Source organism: Eumetopias jubatus, unplaced genomic scaffold (assembly GCF_037043125.1).
Source record: "Eumetopias jubatus isolate StellerSeaLion01/CBP00866 unplaced genomic scaffold, mEumJub1_p1.0 scaffold_8, whole genome shotgun sequence".
NCBI lineage: Eukaryota > Metazoa > Chordata > Mammalia > Carnivora > Otariidae > Eumetopias > Eumetopias jubatus.
Window position 1 is genome coordinate 139,046,243 of NW_028274814.1, and position 18,377 is coordinate 139,064,619.

Here is an 18,377-nt window from a genome sequence, read left to right on the forward strand (position 1 = left end):
ACAAGCAGAGAACGGCTTCTCGGCTGTTGATACTAAACAGGATAGGCGAGGCCACGGTCCATATTAGAATCACAAAGCCACCTCCGGTATGAGTGAGGTCCCACATGATCCCAAACGGCTTTCCCAAATGCCAGGCTGCTCACCATCAGGCCGCTAGAAATCTGTTTCTCAAACGGGCCATAATCTTACGTAAGCCGCGATGGATGGCCAAGGCAAGGTCGTGCATTTCTATCCCGCTCTGCCTACATGTTTGCAAAGACAATCGTTGGCTGCCCTTGGAGCAATTCATCTTTGCGACTATTCAGGATGTCTCAAGGCAAGTGTACCTTCAAGGCAGAGAAAGCGAGTCATCTCTACAGGGACAACGGGGCATGAAAAACGAACACCGTCTTTCCAGACCCAAACGATTAACGGCTCAGCACTCGACCCCGGTGACGCCGTTTACATAACCAATGAAACCTGAAAGCCGGAATAAAGTCCTTCCAATTTGAAGCCACTTTAAAGGAGTGCATGTTGCTTCACGCAAGTGGGTTTTTGGGTGGCTCTCACGCTACAATCTTCCTCATCAAGAGGGTGACTCCAGGGACGGCTGGGTGGCTCAGTCGGTTAAGCATCTACCTGCGGCTCAGGTCATGATCCCGGGGTCCTGGGATCGAGTCCCACATCGGGCTCCCTGCTGAGCAGGGAGCCTGCGTCTCCCTCAGTCTCTGCCTGCCCCTCCCCCTGCTCATGCTCCTTCTCTCTCTCTGACAAATAAATAAATAAAATCTTAAAACAAAAAAAAAAGAGAGTGACTCAAATCACCTGGGGTCCACCGCAACCTCGGGGCCTTGGTGGGAAACCCGCCTCCTGCCCGCGTGCCACTAAGTGGATGCTGCCACTGCATCACACGAGGCGCCACGCCGCACCGGGCCCGCGCCTGGCCCCTGGCCACCTCCCCAGGCAGGGAAGTGGACGGAGAAGTCCGGTCAGAGCCCCAGCGTGCGGACCGCGGCCTGGCACCCCGCAGAGAAGGCCCGCCCGCCGCCCGGCCCCGGGAGCCCCCGGCACGTACCGGTGAAGTCCTCCGGACACTCGCAGGTGTAGCCACCCTCGCGGCTGTGGCAGCGGCCGTGGGCGCCGCAGGGACTGGAGTAGCACAGGTCGATCTCGGTCTCGCAGTAGTCGCCCGTGAAGCCCGGCGGGCAGCGGCAGCGCAGCCCGGTGATGGGGTGGATGGGCCGGAAGAGCACGGTGGTGGAGCTGATGAAGGGCGCCGAGCTGTCGAACTTGAGCACGGACACACACTTCATGTAGTTCTCACAGGGCTCCCGCAAACAGATGTTGTCGTCGAAGGGCAGCACGCGCTGGGTGGACACGGCCGTCAGCAGCGTCCGGTTCAGGTAGATCTGCTCCTGCAGGTCCTCCGACGGGAAGAACTTGTCGCGGACGCCGCCAGGGAGCAAGGCCGAGAAGGTCACGTTCAGGATGTTGGCGCAGACGTCCGTGTCATTCTGGATGTTGAAGACGAAGACGTCGTCCTTGGTGGTGGACAGCACCGTGGCCACCCCTTCCACGAAGAGGGACAGCAGAGGGGAGAGGAACTTCTCCTGCGACATGTTCTCCAGGCGGACAGTGATGCTATTGGTCAGCATGTCGTCCGTGATGATGGTGACCCGCAGGGTGCAGAGCGCGGCCACGCTATGGATGCCATCTGGGGACACAAAGAGGGTCAGGGTCACTCGGGGTCTCCTGGGCCCCACCAGCCCCACCTGGGGGAACGGCCTCGGGGGCACTCAGCATGGCAGAAGTGAGCCTGAGCACCCCCAAGCCCCACACCCTACCCCACCAGTGACCAGCCCCCGACCCCTGCTTTCCAGCCCCCGTTCTCCCTCCACACCCGGCTTCCCAAAACACAGCTCCCATTGAGTCTGTCTTGCTCAAAAGAACCCCACGGACCCCCAACCGCTCAGCAGGACATCCCAGGACCACCCGCAACCCAGCCCTGAGCCACCCGAGTCCCCCACCGCACACACTTTGCTCCAGACCCATGGGGACACCGAGCCTCATTTACCACCTCCACACCTGTTCCAGACACCGGGAGATCCACTCTGATTCCACCCAACCCCAGCCCCGCTCAGACCCCACAGTGTCCAGGATGGTGCCGTCCAGGTACGGCCTTGGTCTATACTACGGTGATGGTTTTTCTTTCCTTGGCTGTAAGCTATGCATGCCTATGTGCCTGGCACATAGGAGACGCTCAGCAAATGCCGCTTTAGAAAGACACCCACAAGACAGGGTGCACCTCCACCAACACAGGTAAGCAAACCATGAATCGACGTACTTAGGATTGTGAGACCAGAAAGAGTGGAATATTTTGGTTATGACGCTGGGCGCACCATCGGTTCTGAGCCCAGAATCAGAGGAGCTGTCCAAGGGCTGGCCACAGGGGCTCTCCCCAGGGTGGCTCTGGGGTGGCACCATTAGCCTGCCCAGCACCCCTGACAGGTGCAGCCACCCCACCCAGGGGGCCTTCACCTGCCGCCCAGGCCTCACCCTAAATGTGCTACGGGACCCTGAGAAAAACCTGGCGAAGTTCACATCCTTCTGGCTCAACACAGATTCTGCGTCCCTGCAGCTCTGCCCAATCCTCCCCATCTGCTCCCCCAACCTGCTCCCTGCCTGTGCCCCCCACAAATGCACCCCCAGGTCCATGGGGCACAGAGCCATCTGTGCAGGCCAGTGAGCCCTGGGGGGGGCCCTCCCACCCTCTCGTAGCTCACAGCCGGAGGGTGCTCCCCCAGGGTGCAGAAGCCACAGGTGGACCCTTCCCCACTTATTTCTGGAAAACCGGGATCACTGAAAGGGCAAGTCACATGACAAAACCCGGGGGCCACCTTGTCACTGTGGCCCCAGCACAGTCCCCACAAAGCCCAGAATCACGGGGGACAGAAGCACCGAAGTTTGTGGACACTGGAACTGTTTCTCTTGGGCACTGGAGCACCACGAGCCCCTTCGGGAGGGACCCTGAGTCACAAAACTTGCCCAAACAACAAGAAAATGTAACTGCTGGGGCCCCTGGGTGGCTCAGTCGTTAAGCGTCTGCCTTCAGCTCAGGTCATGATCCCGGGGTCCTGGGATCGAGCCCCGCATCGGGCTCCCTGCTCGGTGGGAAGCCTGCTTCTCCCTCTCCCTCTCCCACTCCCCCTGCTTGTGTTCCCTCTCTCGCTGTGTCTCTCTCTGTCAAATAAATAAAATCTTTAAAAAAAAAAAAAGAAAGAAAGAAAGAAAGAAAATGTAACTGCTCCCCAAGTCACGGTATTTCCGGGTGCTCCATCTGACGACCACGGCAGACCTGAGACCCTCAGATTCTGAGGAAACCAGCATCCCCCATTTGACAGCCGGAGGGGGCCCGGGTCCGCCCACTGACAGCAGCCCAGCTCAGGGGGCTGGGCACCGAGTGCTCTGCGGCTTTTCCATCTCGTCCTCAAGAAAAGCCGGCAGGGCCGAATTTAGAAAGTGGTCTTGATGACCTTGACAGTTTTGAGGATGGCTGTCAGGGTGCTGATATTAGGTGCCTTTTACTTTCCTCTCTATACTTTCCTGTACCATTTTACTTCACCCAGCGGGTTTATCACTGAGAAGCCCGTTTGCATTCCGGAAGACGCGGAGCTTGCCTGGGGCTCTCCCCAGCCTCTGGGCAGGCATTTCTTCTGCGGCTGTAAACAACAGCTACGAGCCAGGTTTGCGCGCCCCCAAATCAGGCCAGTGCGATTCCCACTGCTTTCCTCAGCAGAGGTGAGTCACCTCGCTGTCCCCAAGTCAAAGGAGGAAACAGAACAGATGGCAGAATGTGCCATGGTGGCGGGACGCCCACCAGCAGGTGCTTCCCGCAAAGCCACAGATAACACAAGTGAGGTATTGCTCCGCGGGTCTTCGTGGAAGCCACCCTCCACGACCTTGCCCCCTGTGGGGGGCCCACCCCTGGGACACTGCAGCGAGAGGTCACACTGTGGTCTCCAAGGAGCCGGGAGGCTGCAGGGGACAGGGGACAGAGCCACATCTGCAAGACCTGGTGCCAACACGACCCTAGGAGGCAGCAGGGAGGTGGGGTATCCATGGAGGGATGGTGGTCGTCACTCAGTTGGAGAGGAAACTCCTTCCTGGCACTAAAAGCAAAAAAGAGGGGTACCTGGGCGGCTCAGATGGCTAAGTGTCTGCCTTCGGCTCAGGTCATGATCCCAGGGTCCTGGGGCTCTGTGCTGAGCCAGGAGTCTGCTTGTCCCCTCTCCCTCTGCCCCTCTCCCTGCTTGTGCTCTCCCTCTGTTCTCTCTCAAAATAAATGAATAAAGTCTTAAAAAAAAATAAGCAAAACAGAGGCGAGGCCTGGCACGTCATGGGCGGGAGGGTGTGTCAGGGTCCTGGGGCTGCCGTAACAAAGCACACGGGCTGGGCAGCTTAGCCAACATTAATCCTCGGTCTGGAGGCCAGAAGTCTGAGATCAGGTGTCCCGGGGTGGTTTCCACCTGGAGCTCCAACGGAGAGTTTGTCCCACGGCTCTCTCCCAGTGGCCGGCGGCTGCGGGCAAACCTTGGCTTGCAGGTACATCTCTCCCATCTCTGCCTGGTCGTCTAGGGGCCTTCTCCCCATGTGTGTCTGTGTCCAAATTCCCCTCTTAAAAGGACACCAGTCGTTGGGTTGGGGCCCACTCCAATACAGGATGAGCTCATCTCAAAGCTTACCTTGCTCACATCTGCACAGACCCTATCTCCAGATAACCTGGCATTCGGGGGTTCCAGGTGAAAGTGAACTTGAGGGCATGTTCGTCCATCCAGGACAGATGGCAATGTATGGCAAAGCTCCAGAGGCACGTGGAGGTCTTCAACGCTGCTGGCCTCCGGGCTCATGGTGGGGGGTGGATGCAGGAGAAACATCCTCATGGTGTGGCCTGCCCACAGGCTCCACGGCTGCCTTCAGTGACTCAACGCCAACGTTCTCCCTGGCACCACCCCTGCTGGCCCTCCACAGATGAGGACCCTGAGGAACAGAGAGGCTGACCGACAAGCCCAGCCGAGGTCACTCGGGCAGCAAATGGCAGGGCTCCAGCCCATCGGACGGTGCATGGAGGGCCCAGAGGACCGTGGACCTGGCCTAGGAGGGTCTGCCAAGCACACAGGGGAGGAGAGGGCAGTTTCTGAACGCCTGGGGCCCTGGGGACAAGCAGCTAAAGACCAAGCCGGTGCCAGGAGGGGACAAGGCCACTTGTCATGGTTCTCTGCCACCTCACCCCAATGCACCCCAGGGTCTCAGGGAGACAGGGAGACACCTCCAGTTGGTACTGGCAACAGCCTGCCAGGCCTGACCGCGATACCAGCAGTGGCTGAATCCCCAGGGCGCTTTCTTTGAGACAAAGGCTGCTCACCTGTCCCTCATCCCGCCCCTCCTGCGGCCTCAAAACAGGCAGGCAGGGCCTGCTTGGGGCTCCCACCCAAAGCCCGGGGACTGTGAAGGGGTTTTCGGCCGTTCCTCTGTGGGGTTTGTTGTTTCTTTGAGGCCACATTGAGTGCAGACAACAGGTGTGTTGTTTTGATCTGCTACCTGGAGGGCGTCTGGCTTCTCCTCTTGGGGCAACAAAAGCCAAACCTAGAACCTGCATCTAGGGATGTGGGCTCACTGCGTGGGAACAGGGTGTGTCAGACCCAGCGTGCACTCGACCAGAGAAGCTGCTGCGCCCCTGCCCCGTCCACGGAGGAGGGGCCTTCAGGTGTCCCACCAACACCCGCGCGCCGCTCACACGTGCTCTCAACACGTCCAAGGGTTGGCAGTGAACTTGCAAGGCACTGAAGCGGCCGATGCGCCTCTGCCTGGCACCAGGGGCTGGAGGTCAAAGAGGGCAGAGCCAGCAGCCCCCTCCTCCCGCCCCATGTGACCTTGGCCTGACAACAGGGAGAGTCTCTCATGACCTCCCAAGGCAGCCCACACCTGGGTTTCTCCTCTGCAATCCCAGTCCTCCTCACTCTACAAATCCACCACTGGAGCCTTCCCTCCAACTGCTGGAGGCGGGTCTTCACAGCCCCTGCCCCACAGCCCCTGGGGCTCATCTCTGGACTCCTACCTGGGGGGCAGCCACACTCTTGCAGGGCTCCAAGCCCAGCCCCTGGTCACAGCGTGCACCCTCCCCGTTAACCACCCCGTTAACCACGGGCGTCCCCCAGCCCACTCTGCCTTCACCTGAAATGACTTTGGGCTCCCCCTTCACCCCTTCCCCTGGTCCCCTCCTTCAGCCGAGCCCATCTGTGAGCCCACGCCCCACTGACCGCTCCTTGCCGCAGCTCACAACCCCTCCCCAACCCTGAGCTCGCTCACCACGTCTATGCTGATGGAACCCTCCAGAAGGTGAAATCCTAACAGGCCCCATGACCCCACGGGAAGCCTGGGCTACAGAAGCCGTGGGCTGAGACTCTGAGCAAGTGCATTCTTGTCAAGATCAAGAACTTCCAGTTAAGAGTTAAGGGTTAGTTCCCCAAAAAGTTCAACAGAATTAACAGATGACCCAGAATTCCACTCCCCGGCAGAATTCAAAAGACCTGAAAACGAAAATCTACACAAAAAGACAGTACATGAGTAAGAGCATTATTCACAAGAGCCAAAAAGCGGAAACCCAAGCGTCCATCAAAAGAGGAGTGGATAAGCACAGTGTGGTCCATCCCTACAGTGCAATACTAATTGGCCCTAACCAGGCATGAAGAACAGATTCATGCTACAACATGGCTAAGCCTCAAAGACACAGTGAAAAAGTCAGACAGCAAAGGCTCGTATTGCATGATGTTATTTATATGAAATGTCCAGAACAGGGGGTTCCATAGAAGCAGAAACCAAACATGGGGTTGCCAAAGGAACAGGCCGTGAGTGCTGGATGGGCACGGGCCTCCTCTGGGGTGAGGAAACATGTGGAATGAGGTGAAGGCGGGCGTATTAAGGCTCTGCGGGCATACTAGCGCTCCGAAATGGACACTTTTATGGCTGTGCCTCTGAAATGGATACTTTTATATTGTGTGAATTTCACCTCCATGAAAACAAGAGGAAAGAAGAGTTAAGGACTCAATGAAAATCTGCTTTATTTTGCATGACGTCACCCAAAGGGGGAAAAAATATTTTAAAAGACATTTTAAGAACACTTCCCTAAAGCCATGCCATGGACAGAGTCGGAGATGCGCGGAGGGCCGTGAGGACCTGGAGGAGAGGGGAAGCCGCCCCGGGCCCACTGGCTGGAAGGAGCCCTCTCCCGTGGAACTGCTGGGTTACTGACGGATAGGAGCCTCCCCTAGGGGGGGGTTCACAGGGGTGGTAAGGCTTCTCGAGCTTCACAGGAATCACACTGAGAGTTTCCCCAGGAAACATCTCTTGTCCCTGCTGTATTTCAAGGACCGACCGCATGATGCATAGGAATCTCTGCTGGACAAGATCTAGAAGTCTGGTGGCACTGAACCCCTGGCTGGGATGTGTGGTGGTCGCCCAGCCTGAAGCAGGAAGTTTTGGGACCAGGAGAGAAGGAGCAATGCAGGGGCTCCAGCCCCCAGGCAAGCTTCACGGCCGCCGTGCCCTGACCCAGGGGCCCAGGGCCGCCCTGGGCACACGGCTTCCACCGCCAGTGCCCGCAGCACCCCACCCAGCTGCCCCAACCATGAGCGCTCCAGACACTGTGGACGTCCGCCGGGGACAGGTCATCCCCCGTCAACAAGCCCGCTTGAGGAAGCCACATAAATGTTTCTGGATTCTTCTTCTGGCGAGGAAGCGGCTGGGCTCGGGGCTTAGTGCTCTGTGGGTGCGGCTGCCAGGCCGGCCCGGGGCCTCCCTCTGACAACGGGGCCAGGAGGAAGCCGGTCCAGCCTCACTCTTCCCTGGGGAGCCAGAAAGACCACCCTTGTGCCCCGTCCTAGGAAAACCCTCAAAGTTCCCTGAGGCAAAACACCAGACTGGATCTGAAAGAGCTAGGGAGCCTTACCTTGTTCTCAAACGACACCCTCCAGCAAGACAACGCGGTCCCTGACACATGCCCAGGGACACCCCCATATTCTCCAGCCCTGGACACGTCAAGGAGCGGCTGTCAGCCCAAGAGAGCTGTGAGCCTTAAAGACAAGATTTCTAACAAACACACCAGCGCAACCCAGCCTGCTCGCCGTGGAGCCCAGGGGCCTGCGCAGCCCACCGCTAGCCCACAGACTTGGGAGGGACAGTCTGGAACATCCCAGGCTCTGTGCCATCCACCACCCACCTCAAGTTCCTCCTCCAGCCACCTGGATGGTCAGCGGTGGGTGACCCTCGGCCTCCCTACAGGTGGGTAACATGGGTGAGTGCACGCATGCACCATTCCTCCCTCCTTCTTTGCACCTCTCCTGAGCTGAAGCTCTGCCCACGCACACATGCACGTATTAGCTTAAGAACGCTCCCTTAGCATCATTTAATATTGGAAGTTTCTAGTTCCCCAATACACTGTGCTGGACTCGCGTTTGACCCTTGACCCTCACGCTCACCAGCAGTGCCTCTGAAATTCGGACTGCCCTGGGAACCACTGGTGACCAAGTTTAAGGCGCCCCAAGCCCCGCAGTCCCTCCGGAACGGGAAGGCCATAGCGGCTGCCCAGGGTGGTGGGGGGACCACAATCTGGGCCTGGCTCTAGAAGCCTCATGCTCCCCAACCAGGCGCCTCATCTGGGGGAAAACGTCCTCTGATGGCCGAGCAGCAAGCACACACCGCCTACAGTCTCCTGGGAGGTTTGAAAGACGCAGGAGCCAAAGCTGCCTCTGGGCAGCAGATGTGGACGCTGGTGGCGGCTCCAAGGGACAGATGGGCAGGACACTTCTTGCTGCCACTGGACACTTACAGAAATCTTACCAAGGCCGCGTGTGGCAGGCAAAATCATGCCCCCTACCCAAGAGGCTTGGTCCGAAAGCCTGGAACCTGCCAGAATGCTATGCTACGTGGCAAAGGTTAAGGTTGCTGACCAGCAGACCTTAAAATAGGGGAAGCAGCACAGATTTTCCGGGTGGGCCCAATGTAATCACCGGGCCCTTACAGGTGGAGAGGGAGCTGTGGACAGAGCAGGCTCAGAGAGAGGGCCCACTGGCTGTGGAGAGGAAGGAAGGGGCCACCAGCCCAGGAACTCGGGTGCCTGCAGGTGCCGGAAAGGCTGGGAAACTGGCTCCCCCAGGGCCTCGAGACACAGCTCTGCCACGCCTCAGTTCCACCCCAGGGAGGCCCACGCAGGACCTTCAACTCCTGAACTGCATGAGAAGAAACCTGGGTTTGTCTCAAGCCCCCAAGTCCAAGTCCGTGGTGATTTGTGACAGCAGCAACAGAAAACTATTACCTCATTCTGTGAGGTTACCACAACCGGGACGCCAAAATCAGACAAGGAGAGCGTGAGGAAGAAGAATTACAGGCCAACTTTCTCTTAAACACAAACCAACACCTCCTTAAAAAAGGAAAAGGTCAATAAATCTAATAATATATAAGACAAGGCGAGCTATCCAGACCAAACTGGGTTTATCTCAGGAATTTAGCACTAGAAAGAAGGTGTTAAGGCAACACCACAACTTTTTTAGAAAACATATTTGCATCTCAGTAAGTAGAGGAAAAGATTCAATAAAATTCTGTAACCCGTCATAATAAAGACTCTTGACAAACACAAAAGAGACTTCCTTAAACCAATGAAGGGCATCCACAAGAGCCCAACAACAAATAAGACACTCAACAGTGGTACCCACCATCAACATTCCCATCCCACACTGTACTGGAGGCTGAGGTCAGCGCAGGAGAAAGAATGAATGATATGATGAATGAATGAATGAATGGAAAAGAGGAAGACACAACATCATTATTCACAGATACGACTGTCAGCATAGAAAACCCCAAAGGCTCTACAGACAACCTGTCCGAACGCACAGGCGCACTCAGCAAGCAGCTAGAGAGAAGAGCAATGCAGAGAAATCAAATGCACTCCTTACGCCAGCCTCACAAAATATAACTTTTAATATGTCTTTTATAAGAGCAGCAAAAATACATTTCACTTAAGAATAAATCTAATAACATGGAGAGCCTGGGTGGCTCAGTCAGTTAAGCGTCCGACTCTTGATTTCAGCTCAGGTCATGATCTCAGTGTCATGGGATCGAGTTCTGCGTTGGGCTCCTTGCTCAATGCAGAGTCTGCCTGAGATTCTCTCTCTCCCTCTGCCTCGCCCCGCCCCACTCATGCGCACCTGCCCATACGTGCTCTCTCTCAAGCTCTCGCTAAAATAAATAAAATCTTTTAAAAAAAAAGAATAAATCTAATAACTGACATAGAAGCCCTTTATAAATAAAAATAGACATTTGCAAAATATTATTGACAGAAATAAAGAACTACCGACAATCACTGATATGGAGAGCCAAGGTGGAAAATGTAGCAGTTCTGAAACTGTAAATGCACAGCCATTCCTACCAAAAATCTCTACAGGGTCCTTCACAGACTAATCTACATGGAAGAGGGACAGGCCAGGAACAGCCCAGGGTGCTCCTGAAGAAAGGGAGGGGTCAAGGTCTATGAGACGCAGGAGTTGGCTTCATCTACAGCAACCAGAGTATGGGCACAGAGCAAACCAACAGACCTATCAACAGCAGAGAGCCCAGAACAGAACTGCATGCACATGCAAACCTGACAGGTAGAGCTGGTGGCAGGGAACGTGGAACTATTCCATCAAGGGTCCTGAGACCATTGCTTATCTATATGGAGGACAAGATGAAATTGGATCCCTACCTCACACCGAACACAAAAATAAATCCCAGTGAATTAAAGACTTAGGTGTGAAGGCAAAACCAATTTTAGAAGAGATCCTACAAAATTATGTTGATGATCTTGAGGTCGGTAAGGATTCCTTAGGACACATAAAACACAACCTAAAAGGAAAATGTATACTTTCAACAGTAAATACGAGTACTTTTCTAGAAACCTCATCTTAAAAATGAACAACGAGACAAGCCACAAACTGGAACATATCTGACGCTGAAACAAATAAAAAGATGCTCAATATCATTAGTAATTTGAGAAATGCCAACTGAAACCACGAGATACAATTTTACACCCACCAGATTGGCGAAAATTAAGAAGCCAGGCGCCAACAAGTGATGACAATGACAAGGACAAGCAAGGACAGGAAGGCTTGTTCCATTGCTGGAAGGAAGAGCAACTGGTCCAATCACCCTGCAGAACACTGGAAGTTAGCTAAGAGTGGGTAACATTCCTACGCCCGATGGGAATACACATCAGGAGGAGACGTAGTCTCACGGGCCAGGAGATGCACCCAAGAATACCTGAGCTGCTGAACAGATGGACTAACAACCGTATGTCCACAGGATGGAACACAATGCAACAGTGAAAATGACCCGACCACAACTGGGGACACCAATATGGGCGCTAAGGGAAAAAAGGTGGCTGTAGATGAGGACATACAGGATGGTCCCATTTGTACAAATGCCAGAAATGGCCAGAACAGAACGAGACAGGTCCAGAATCCTTTATCTGAAACCCTTGGGATCAGATGTCTCTGGGATTTCGAATCTGAAATATGGCATGTGTATGGCCGTACAAAGCCGTAGATCCCGCAATCAGATATGTAACACACGTTCGTTGCTGTCCTTTATATCACACATACATGCATTTTATCTCATTTCCACATCATATCTGAACTCTTCCGGAACAATAAAAATTCCTTAGATGGGAAGGGGGTGGCGTGGAGGATTAAGCACAAAAGGAAAGAGGCAGAAGGGTTTCTGGCTTGAATGCGGACACTGTTCCCAGAGACAGGAAGCTCAGGAAGGACGTGAGGTTTTCCCTGTCTGGGGCTTGATGGCTTCAAGAGTGTGGTGGTTTAAAAAAATGGCCACAGGTACTGTGACGACCCCCATGGACAGGCGAGACCTGGGTCCTTTCCCTTTTGAGTCCAGGTGGGCTTCGACGGCTTCAACCAACAGAGGAGGGCAGAGTGCTGCCACATGACGCCTGGGTCACAAATAGCTGGTCAGGAAAGGCCCCACGCATCTGCCTGGCACTCGCAGACACTCACTGTTGAGACAATCCTGCTCTGCCACTCACCTCTGTGACCCTGGGCAGGTTCCTGAATCTCCCCGTGCCTCAGTTCCCCCCCAGTAAAACCAGGGTGATGGGATCTCCTGCTCCCCCAGAGCCACACACTGATAGATTCCACTCCCCCAAGGCCGAGGGACAGGGAGCCCAGAGAGGCTCAGGGACTGTGCCCAGGGCACACAGCCTTGCAGTGATGGGGATGCAGGTTGCAATCTTCCTGCCATGGCACAGGGAAGAGACCTGGCAGCCTCCATGTGTCTACCTGCTGTTTTACACCAACACTTTACAGAGAGAAAATAATTATTAACTGCAGAGGCTTAATGAGGAGAGGGAACTGTAAGGATGTCTAATACCAATAATTTGTACCTATTCAAGAGCAAATGTGCAAACAACAAAGGCAAGTGGAATCAACAGCATCAGATACTCCTTCCTTTGCTTCCAGGTAAGGACAAGTGAGCACAGGGAGCCCACAGCAAGACAGAAGTCAGAACACCCCAGCCTCCCAGACCCGGCCCCGCTCTGACGCACCTGTGGGCTCCCAGACCCTGGCCCCGCTCTGACGCACCTGTGGGCTCCCAGACCCTGGCCCCGCTCTGACGCACCTGTGGGCTCCCAGACCCTGGCCCCGCTCTGACGCACCTGTGGGCTCCCAGACCCTGGGCCTGCTCTGACGCACCTGTGGGCTCCCAGACCCTGGCCCTGCTCTGACCCACCTGTGGGCTCCCAGACCCTGGCCCCGCTCTGACGCACCTGTGGGCTCCCAGACCCTGGCCCCGCTCTGACGCACCTGTGGGCTCCCAGACCCTGGCCCTGCTCTGACGCACCTGTGGGCTCCCAGACCCTGGCCCTGCTCTGACCCACCTGTGGGCTCCCAGACCCTGGCTCTGCTCTGACGCACCTGTGGGCTCCCAGACCCTGGCCCTGCTCTGATGCACCTGTGGGCTCCCAGACCCTGGCCCTGCTCTGATGCACCTGTGGGCTCCCAGACCCGGCCCAGCTCTGACCCACCTGTGGGCTCCCAGACCCTGGCCCTGCTCTGATGCACCTGTGGGCTCCCAGACCCTGGTCTAGCTCTGATGTGCCTGCAGTTTCCAGAGTCGACCCAGCACTGACACACCTGTGGGGAAGAGCCCCTGAGGGCCTTCAGTCCAGAAGTCCAGGGGTATGGGAGAAGAGAAAGGGAGGTGCTGGTGGGCCAGCTGAGGTGGTGGGGAGCTGGTCAGGGGAACTAGAATATACACGGCCCTCCCACCCTGGCTGCTCAGCCCCTGCAGGGCACAAGGCCCTCCGTCCTGCCCAGCCTAGGGTAGCAGCGGCCTGCCATAGGGTTAGCCTTCCTTAAGAGCCTGCACAGCATCTGACAGGGACTAGAAGGGCCACCCTCTTGGCCCCCAAATGTCTCCCTGCTCAGGGGCCCTGAAGTCCCTTCCAGAATCATTTTACTGACACCTCTTTTGAAATGCAAATAGCACTGCAAGTCTATATTAAACCCCTGACCTTTTGATGGGTTAGCTCCTCAAGTCAGAGGGCAGGGGCCAGCTCAGGCCTCCCTGGGGGCCGAGGGCAACTGCCCTCACACACTGAGAAGCCCTGTGGCCACTCCCTGCTACCCATGCTCCGGCCAGGCCCGGGGGGGGGGTACTGCTCGCAGTGTCCCCCCCCATGGGAGATGCTGCAGTGAGTGCCTGCTGTGCGCCCTCCCCCAACATGCTGCCTGGGGGACCGAACAGCCAGCCTGGCCACCCGCCCTCAGTGGGGACAGCCACCCACCAACAGCAGCACATCATCTTTGCTACTTCCAGGGACCCTTCCCTCCAGTTGAGTGAAGAGCTGACAAATCATTTTCTTGTGGAGAAAAGATCAAATATTGGCCCAGACGTCTATTAATTTGCAACTTACATCACAAGTGCTGAGAACAGAAGAGCAAGGATTTTTTTTTCCTGGTTAAATATTGGCTAAGGAAATTCCTATCCTGAATTTCAAGAGTCTGCTTTAGCATGACGGTAGGACGCCGTGGTTTAGACTGGTAGCCAGCGACTCTTGTGGAGGACGCAGGAGAGACGTCACACCAACCCTCCCGGTGGACATGAATCTTTCAGCAAACACAGAAAACGGGCCGTTAGCAGCCTTTCTTCTTGTCTTCATTATGTCCTACGTGTGTTTCTTCAGTTGAGTCTTTTAATGACTTCTTTTGGGCTCCTTCCCCTCCATCCAGATGGTGAAATTAGTCTCCAGTATTCACAGGGCAGGACAAAGATGTCTTTCCCACCTCGCATTTGGTTCTGGTGGGAGACAAGCCTCCTTCCTCCTATTCGCTCGCTTGGTGGGTCCCCCTCCGCGGCCTTTGTTAGCGGCCCCCCGAACTCCCTGCCCCTGAAATTAATGAGCTGGAGGCCTATTCGGAAGGTGGTGAGGAAGCAGATCCAAGGAAGACTCAGAGCTCCATTTGGACGGGGTGAGGCCGGTGCGCGAGCAGGCTGCGCGGGCAGAGGGCTCAGGATCAGACTCAGGTCAGGGGAGCCTCGAGGGGAGGGAACGTCTCAAGGGAAGCCGAAAGTCACACCGGGCCAGCTGACACACTGGTTTCGTGACATGCCCTGTGTCTGAGCGTCTCCAGGCCCGAAGGCTGGCCCGGCTCCCCGTCCACTTCCAGCCACATCTGCGCCGCGGGGGCTCGACAGGCTCCGCGCAATCCCAGGGCGAACATGTGGCCCAACAGTCTGGGGAATGGCTGGAACTGGAGCAGTGAGGGCCACCTCCGGACAGAGGGAGAACACGGAACCACAGCTGGCCTTCCACGCAACGCCGGCCCTGGACTGTGCTCTCAGGATGCTCTCGTGGAGCACAGACTTCCCAGAGCCGCGCATCGGGACACAGCCCGGGAGCAATGTTCGCGGAGAGGCACCGGGGCCCAAAGTTCCCCACCCCTACCTGTCAGCCCCATTCCCTCGAGGCCGGCGGGTCTCACCTCTGCTCCCAATCCTTGCAGGCTGTCCACTGAACACCTACTGTATGCAGCCCTGCCCCTCCTCCACACCATGCCTCCGTCACGCTCTCATATACACATGCTCTAACACGCTCACATACACGCTTACACACCATACACTCACTCACACTACACACTCATGCTGAACACTCACACTGCACACACACTACACACTCACGCTTCATGCAGACACATGTCCACGCACTACATACATACATGTTACACACTACACACACATCCACATCCCACACACACACTACACACTCACACACATGATACACTCATAGACACACTCACACGTCCGAGGTTCGGCAGGAGAACGCCAGTTCCAAGTTTGCTCTGGCGCCTTTAGCGTGGGTCTGAGCAGATGAAGAGATTAATCTAATATCAGATATCCTGTTATTAAGTGATTAAAAGATGACTTACAAGTAACAAAGTGGACTTCCCTCATACGGTACCCCAAGGATCCTGAAAAGGATATAGAAGTTCACTCAGGAATTACCAAGCAACTACATTCACAAATTCAATTATAATTAGGAATTATTTGGTATAATAAACCTTTTTAAAGATCCTAATCTGCAACCTAAACTCAAATTAACTAATTAAAATTGTTGTCGCTCATTAATTCAACAAATATTTGCAGCCGTCTGTGTGCCAGGCCCAGATCCAGGACTCTGCCAAGAGGAAAACACCAGTGCTGCCCTCTCAGCCTGGTAGGGGTGATGGCTGGGGCCACAGACAGGGAGTGGAAAGTGCCATGGGGGAGTGTTCAGAGTGAGAATGACAGTATGGAGGAGAGGGGTGCCAGGGTGCTAGGGGTGGGGGAGGGGTGTCCAGGTGCTGGGGGAGGGGGAGAGTGTCCAGGTGCTGGGGGAGGGGGAGAGTGTCCAGGTGCTGGGGGAGTGGGGAGGGTGTCCGGGTGCTGGGAGAGGGGGAGGGGTGTCAGGGTGCTGGGGGGAGGGGGAGGATGTCAGGGTGCTAGGGGTGGGGGAGGGTGTCCAGGTGCTGGGAGAGGGGGAGGGTGTCAGGGTGCTGGGGGGAGGGGGAGGATGTCAGGGTGCTGGGGGCAGGGTGTCAGGGTGCTGGGGGGAGGGGGAGGGGTGTCAGGGCGCTGGGGGGAGGGGGAGGGGTGTCAGGGCGCTGGGGGGAGGGAGGAGGAGGGCTGTGGGGGAGGGGCCCCCCTGAGCTTCAGCTGCAGGAAGACAGGGCACTGTAGGCAGGACCAGCAGCTGGGTGAAGCCCTGTGGTCACCACACACCCAGGGCTGGTACCCGTCCCCGTATGTCACTGCACCTGGACACCCCTCCCCCTCCCCCCAGCACCTGGACACCCTGCCCCCCAGCACCCTGACACCCCTCTCCTCCACACTGTCATTCTCACTCACAAAGTGCTCTGTCCCAGAGGCACTCACAGCAGAGCTACACCACAGGCCCGGCTCCCTAGGTGGCCTCGACGGGGTGAGCGGCAGGGACACGAGCATGGCCTGGGAGGCTGAAGCACCAGGTGTTGGGCGGGTCATGGCTGCCCAACCTTTCCTGCCCTGAGCCTCTGCCCGTGCCAGTCACCTACAGGACCAAAGTGTGGCAGACAGAAAATGCAGCAGGTGGAGCATCCAGAGAGGCACCAGTGAATCATGTGTGCCCGTGTGTGTGCATGTGCCCCTGCCTGCGTGTGTGTGTGTGTGCGCGTGCGCACACGTGTGGACCAGGTGGGGCCATTAGGGGGACGTGACTTTAATTGCCCGAGTCCCCACCCCCACAGGCAGCTTTTCAGAAGGGCAGGTGTGCAAATGTGGCTGCACCTGGCACAGGGGTGAGACTCCTGGGGCAGCCCCACACGCCTCACCGAAGGACACAGAAGGAAGAGCGGCTCCCCCAGTCCCACAGCAGGACAGTTTCCAGGAACAGCCTTTGCTGCTGCAGAGGGGAGGCTACTCCTTTACACTTCGGTGGCACTTCCTAGCATGTGACACCTGGGGTCACAGTGGCTGGGGGGGGATAACTCAGCTCAGATCCCCAGCAGGACCCACACCCCACAGCAGGGCCAGGCCACTTTCCTGCTGGTTATACGCTGACCTAAAAAAGAATGGCCAGGATTTGGGTTCTTCCAAAGCAAGTAACAGTCTTCCGTTTGGAACAGTCTCAGGGAGGCCTGAGTGCTTTCTCTTTGCTCAGAATTCTTAACCAGCCCGTCGCTGTTGTACCCAATTCCTCAAGTTGTCACACCAAAAGTGCAAGCCAGTAATTATCTGGGGGTCTTCTTCCCCGCCCGCTGGTGGGGGTGGGCAGCATGCTGTCTGACCTGGTGCTGGTGACTCTTAACCCGAGGCCCGGCTTGCCCACCGTCACCACCACCATGAAGGGCGTACTGACGGCAGGAAAGGCCGAGCGCCGGCACCCCGGCCTCTGCTGGAGCCGAGGGGCTGTCCCACCCTTTCCAAAGAGGGGGCAGCCACTGCTCAGCTGCTGAGGGACCTCTGCAGCCCCAGCCTCCCCACCCTCAGAGATGGTCCCCAGCCCAGGCCTCTACAGGCCCACAGAGGCCAGCGCTTGGAGCAGGCCTAGGTTGCTCTCTCACAAGTGCCTGAGAACAGCTTTCGGGCTGTCCAGGAAAATGCCAGTGTTTCCTACACTCTCTGCCCTCCAGGTTCCAAGGACAGCAAGGTCTCGGACCCAGAAGCGCAGCCCAGACTAGCGCTGTCCGGCCTGGTCAGCGTGAGAGCAGGCTCCTCCTTGCCCTCGTGGGCTCGGCCTCACGCCCAGCAGGGCTGAGCTGGCCGCGTGAGACAGTCTCCGAGACCCGCCCTGCACAAGCACAGAGCGCCCCGAGTTTGCATGGCATGTGCCCTCAGACCCACAGGGTCCCCACATGAACTCACGTCTGTCGAGACAGGAGCTTTGAGCCAAGCTGGGCTCCAGAAACAGGTGGGGACACCTGTGGCTACCTCTGTCCACAGGTTCCTATTCTCTGCCCATCTAAAGGTTTGACGTCACAATGACAGACAAAGCAAAGACACTCGCCTGGGCACTCTAGGGTCATGATCATCTACTCACAATACACCTCTGAAACGTGACCTGGACGCAAAACACTGCCCCCCTCACGTGGCACCAGCTGCAACCTGCAGATGTGGGGGGGCTGGGGTTCACTTGTAAACAACAGAAGAATCCACATCAATGTCCTGCAGGCGCTGCCTCTGCTCCTCCTCGGGTCCCGTTTGCCGTCTCCCTGCTGTTCCCGTCGACAGCCCCACCCACCGTGAGCGCCCAGCCTGGCCCAACCCAGCTCCATGCT

The 18,377-nt window shown here is 56.6% G+C and overlaps 1 protein-coding gene across 1 annotated transcript in view; it reads right to left on the bottom strand.

Annotated features, from left to right (window-relative positions):
* CELSR1 (cadherin EGF LAG seven-pass G-type receptor 1) overlaps positions 1–18,377 on the bottom strand; it is a 139,117-nt gene that overhangs the window by 84,902 nt on the left and 35,838 nt on the right. The window contains exon 2 of the mRNA XM_088025411.1: positions 1,055–1,693. Within this exon, the coding sequence (XP_087881537.1) occupies positions 1,055–1,693 (639 nt within the window). The remainder of the gene's footprint in view (positions 1–1,054; positions 1,694–18,377) is intronic.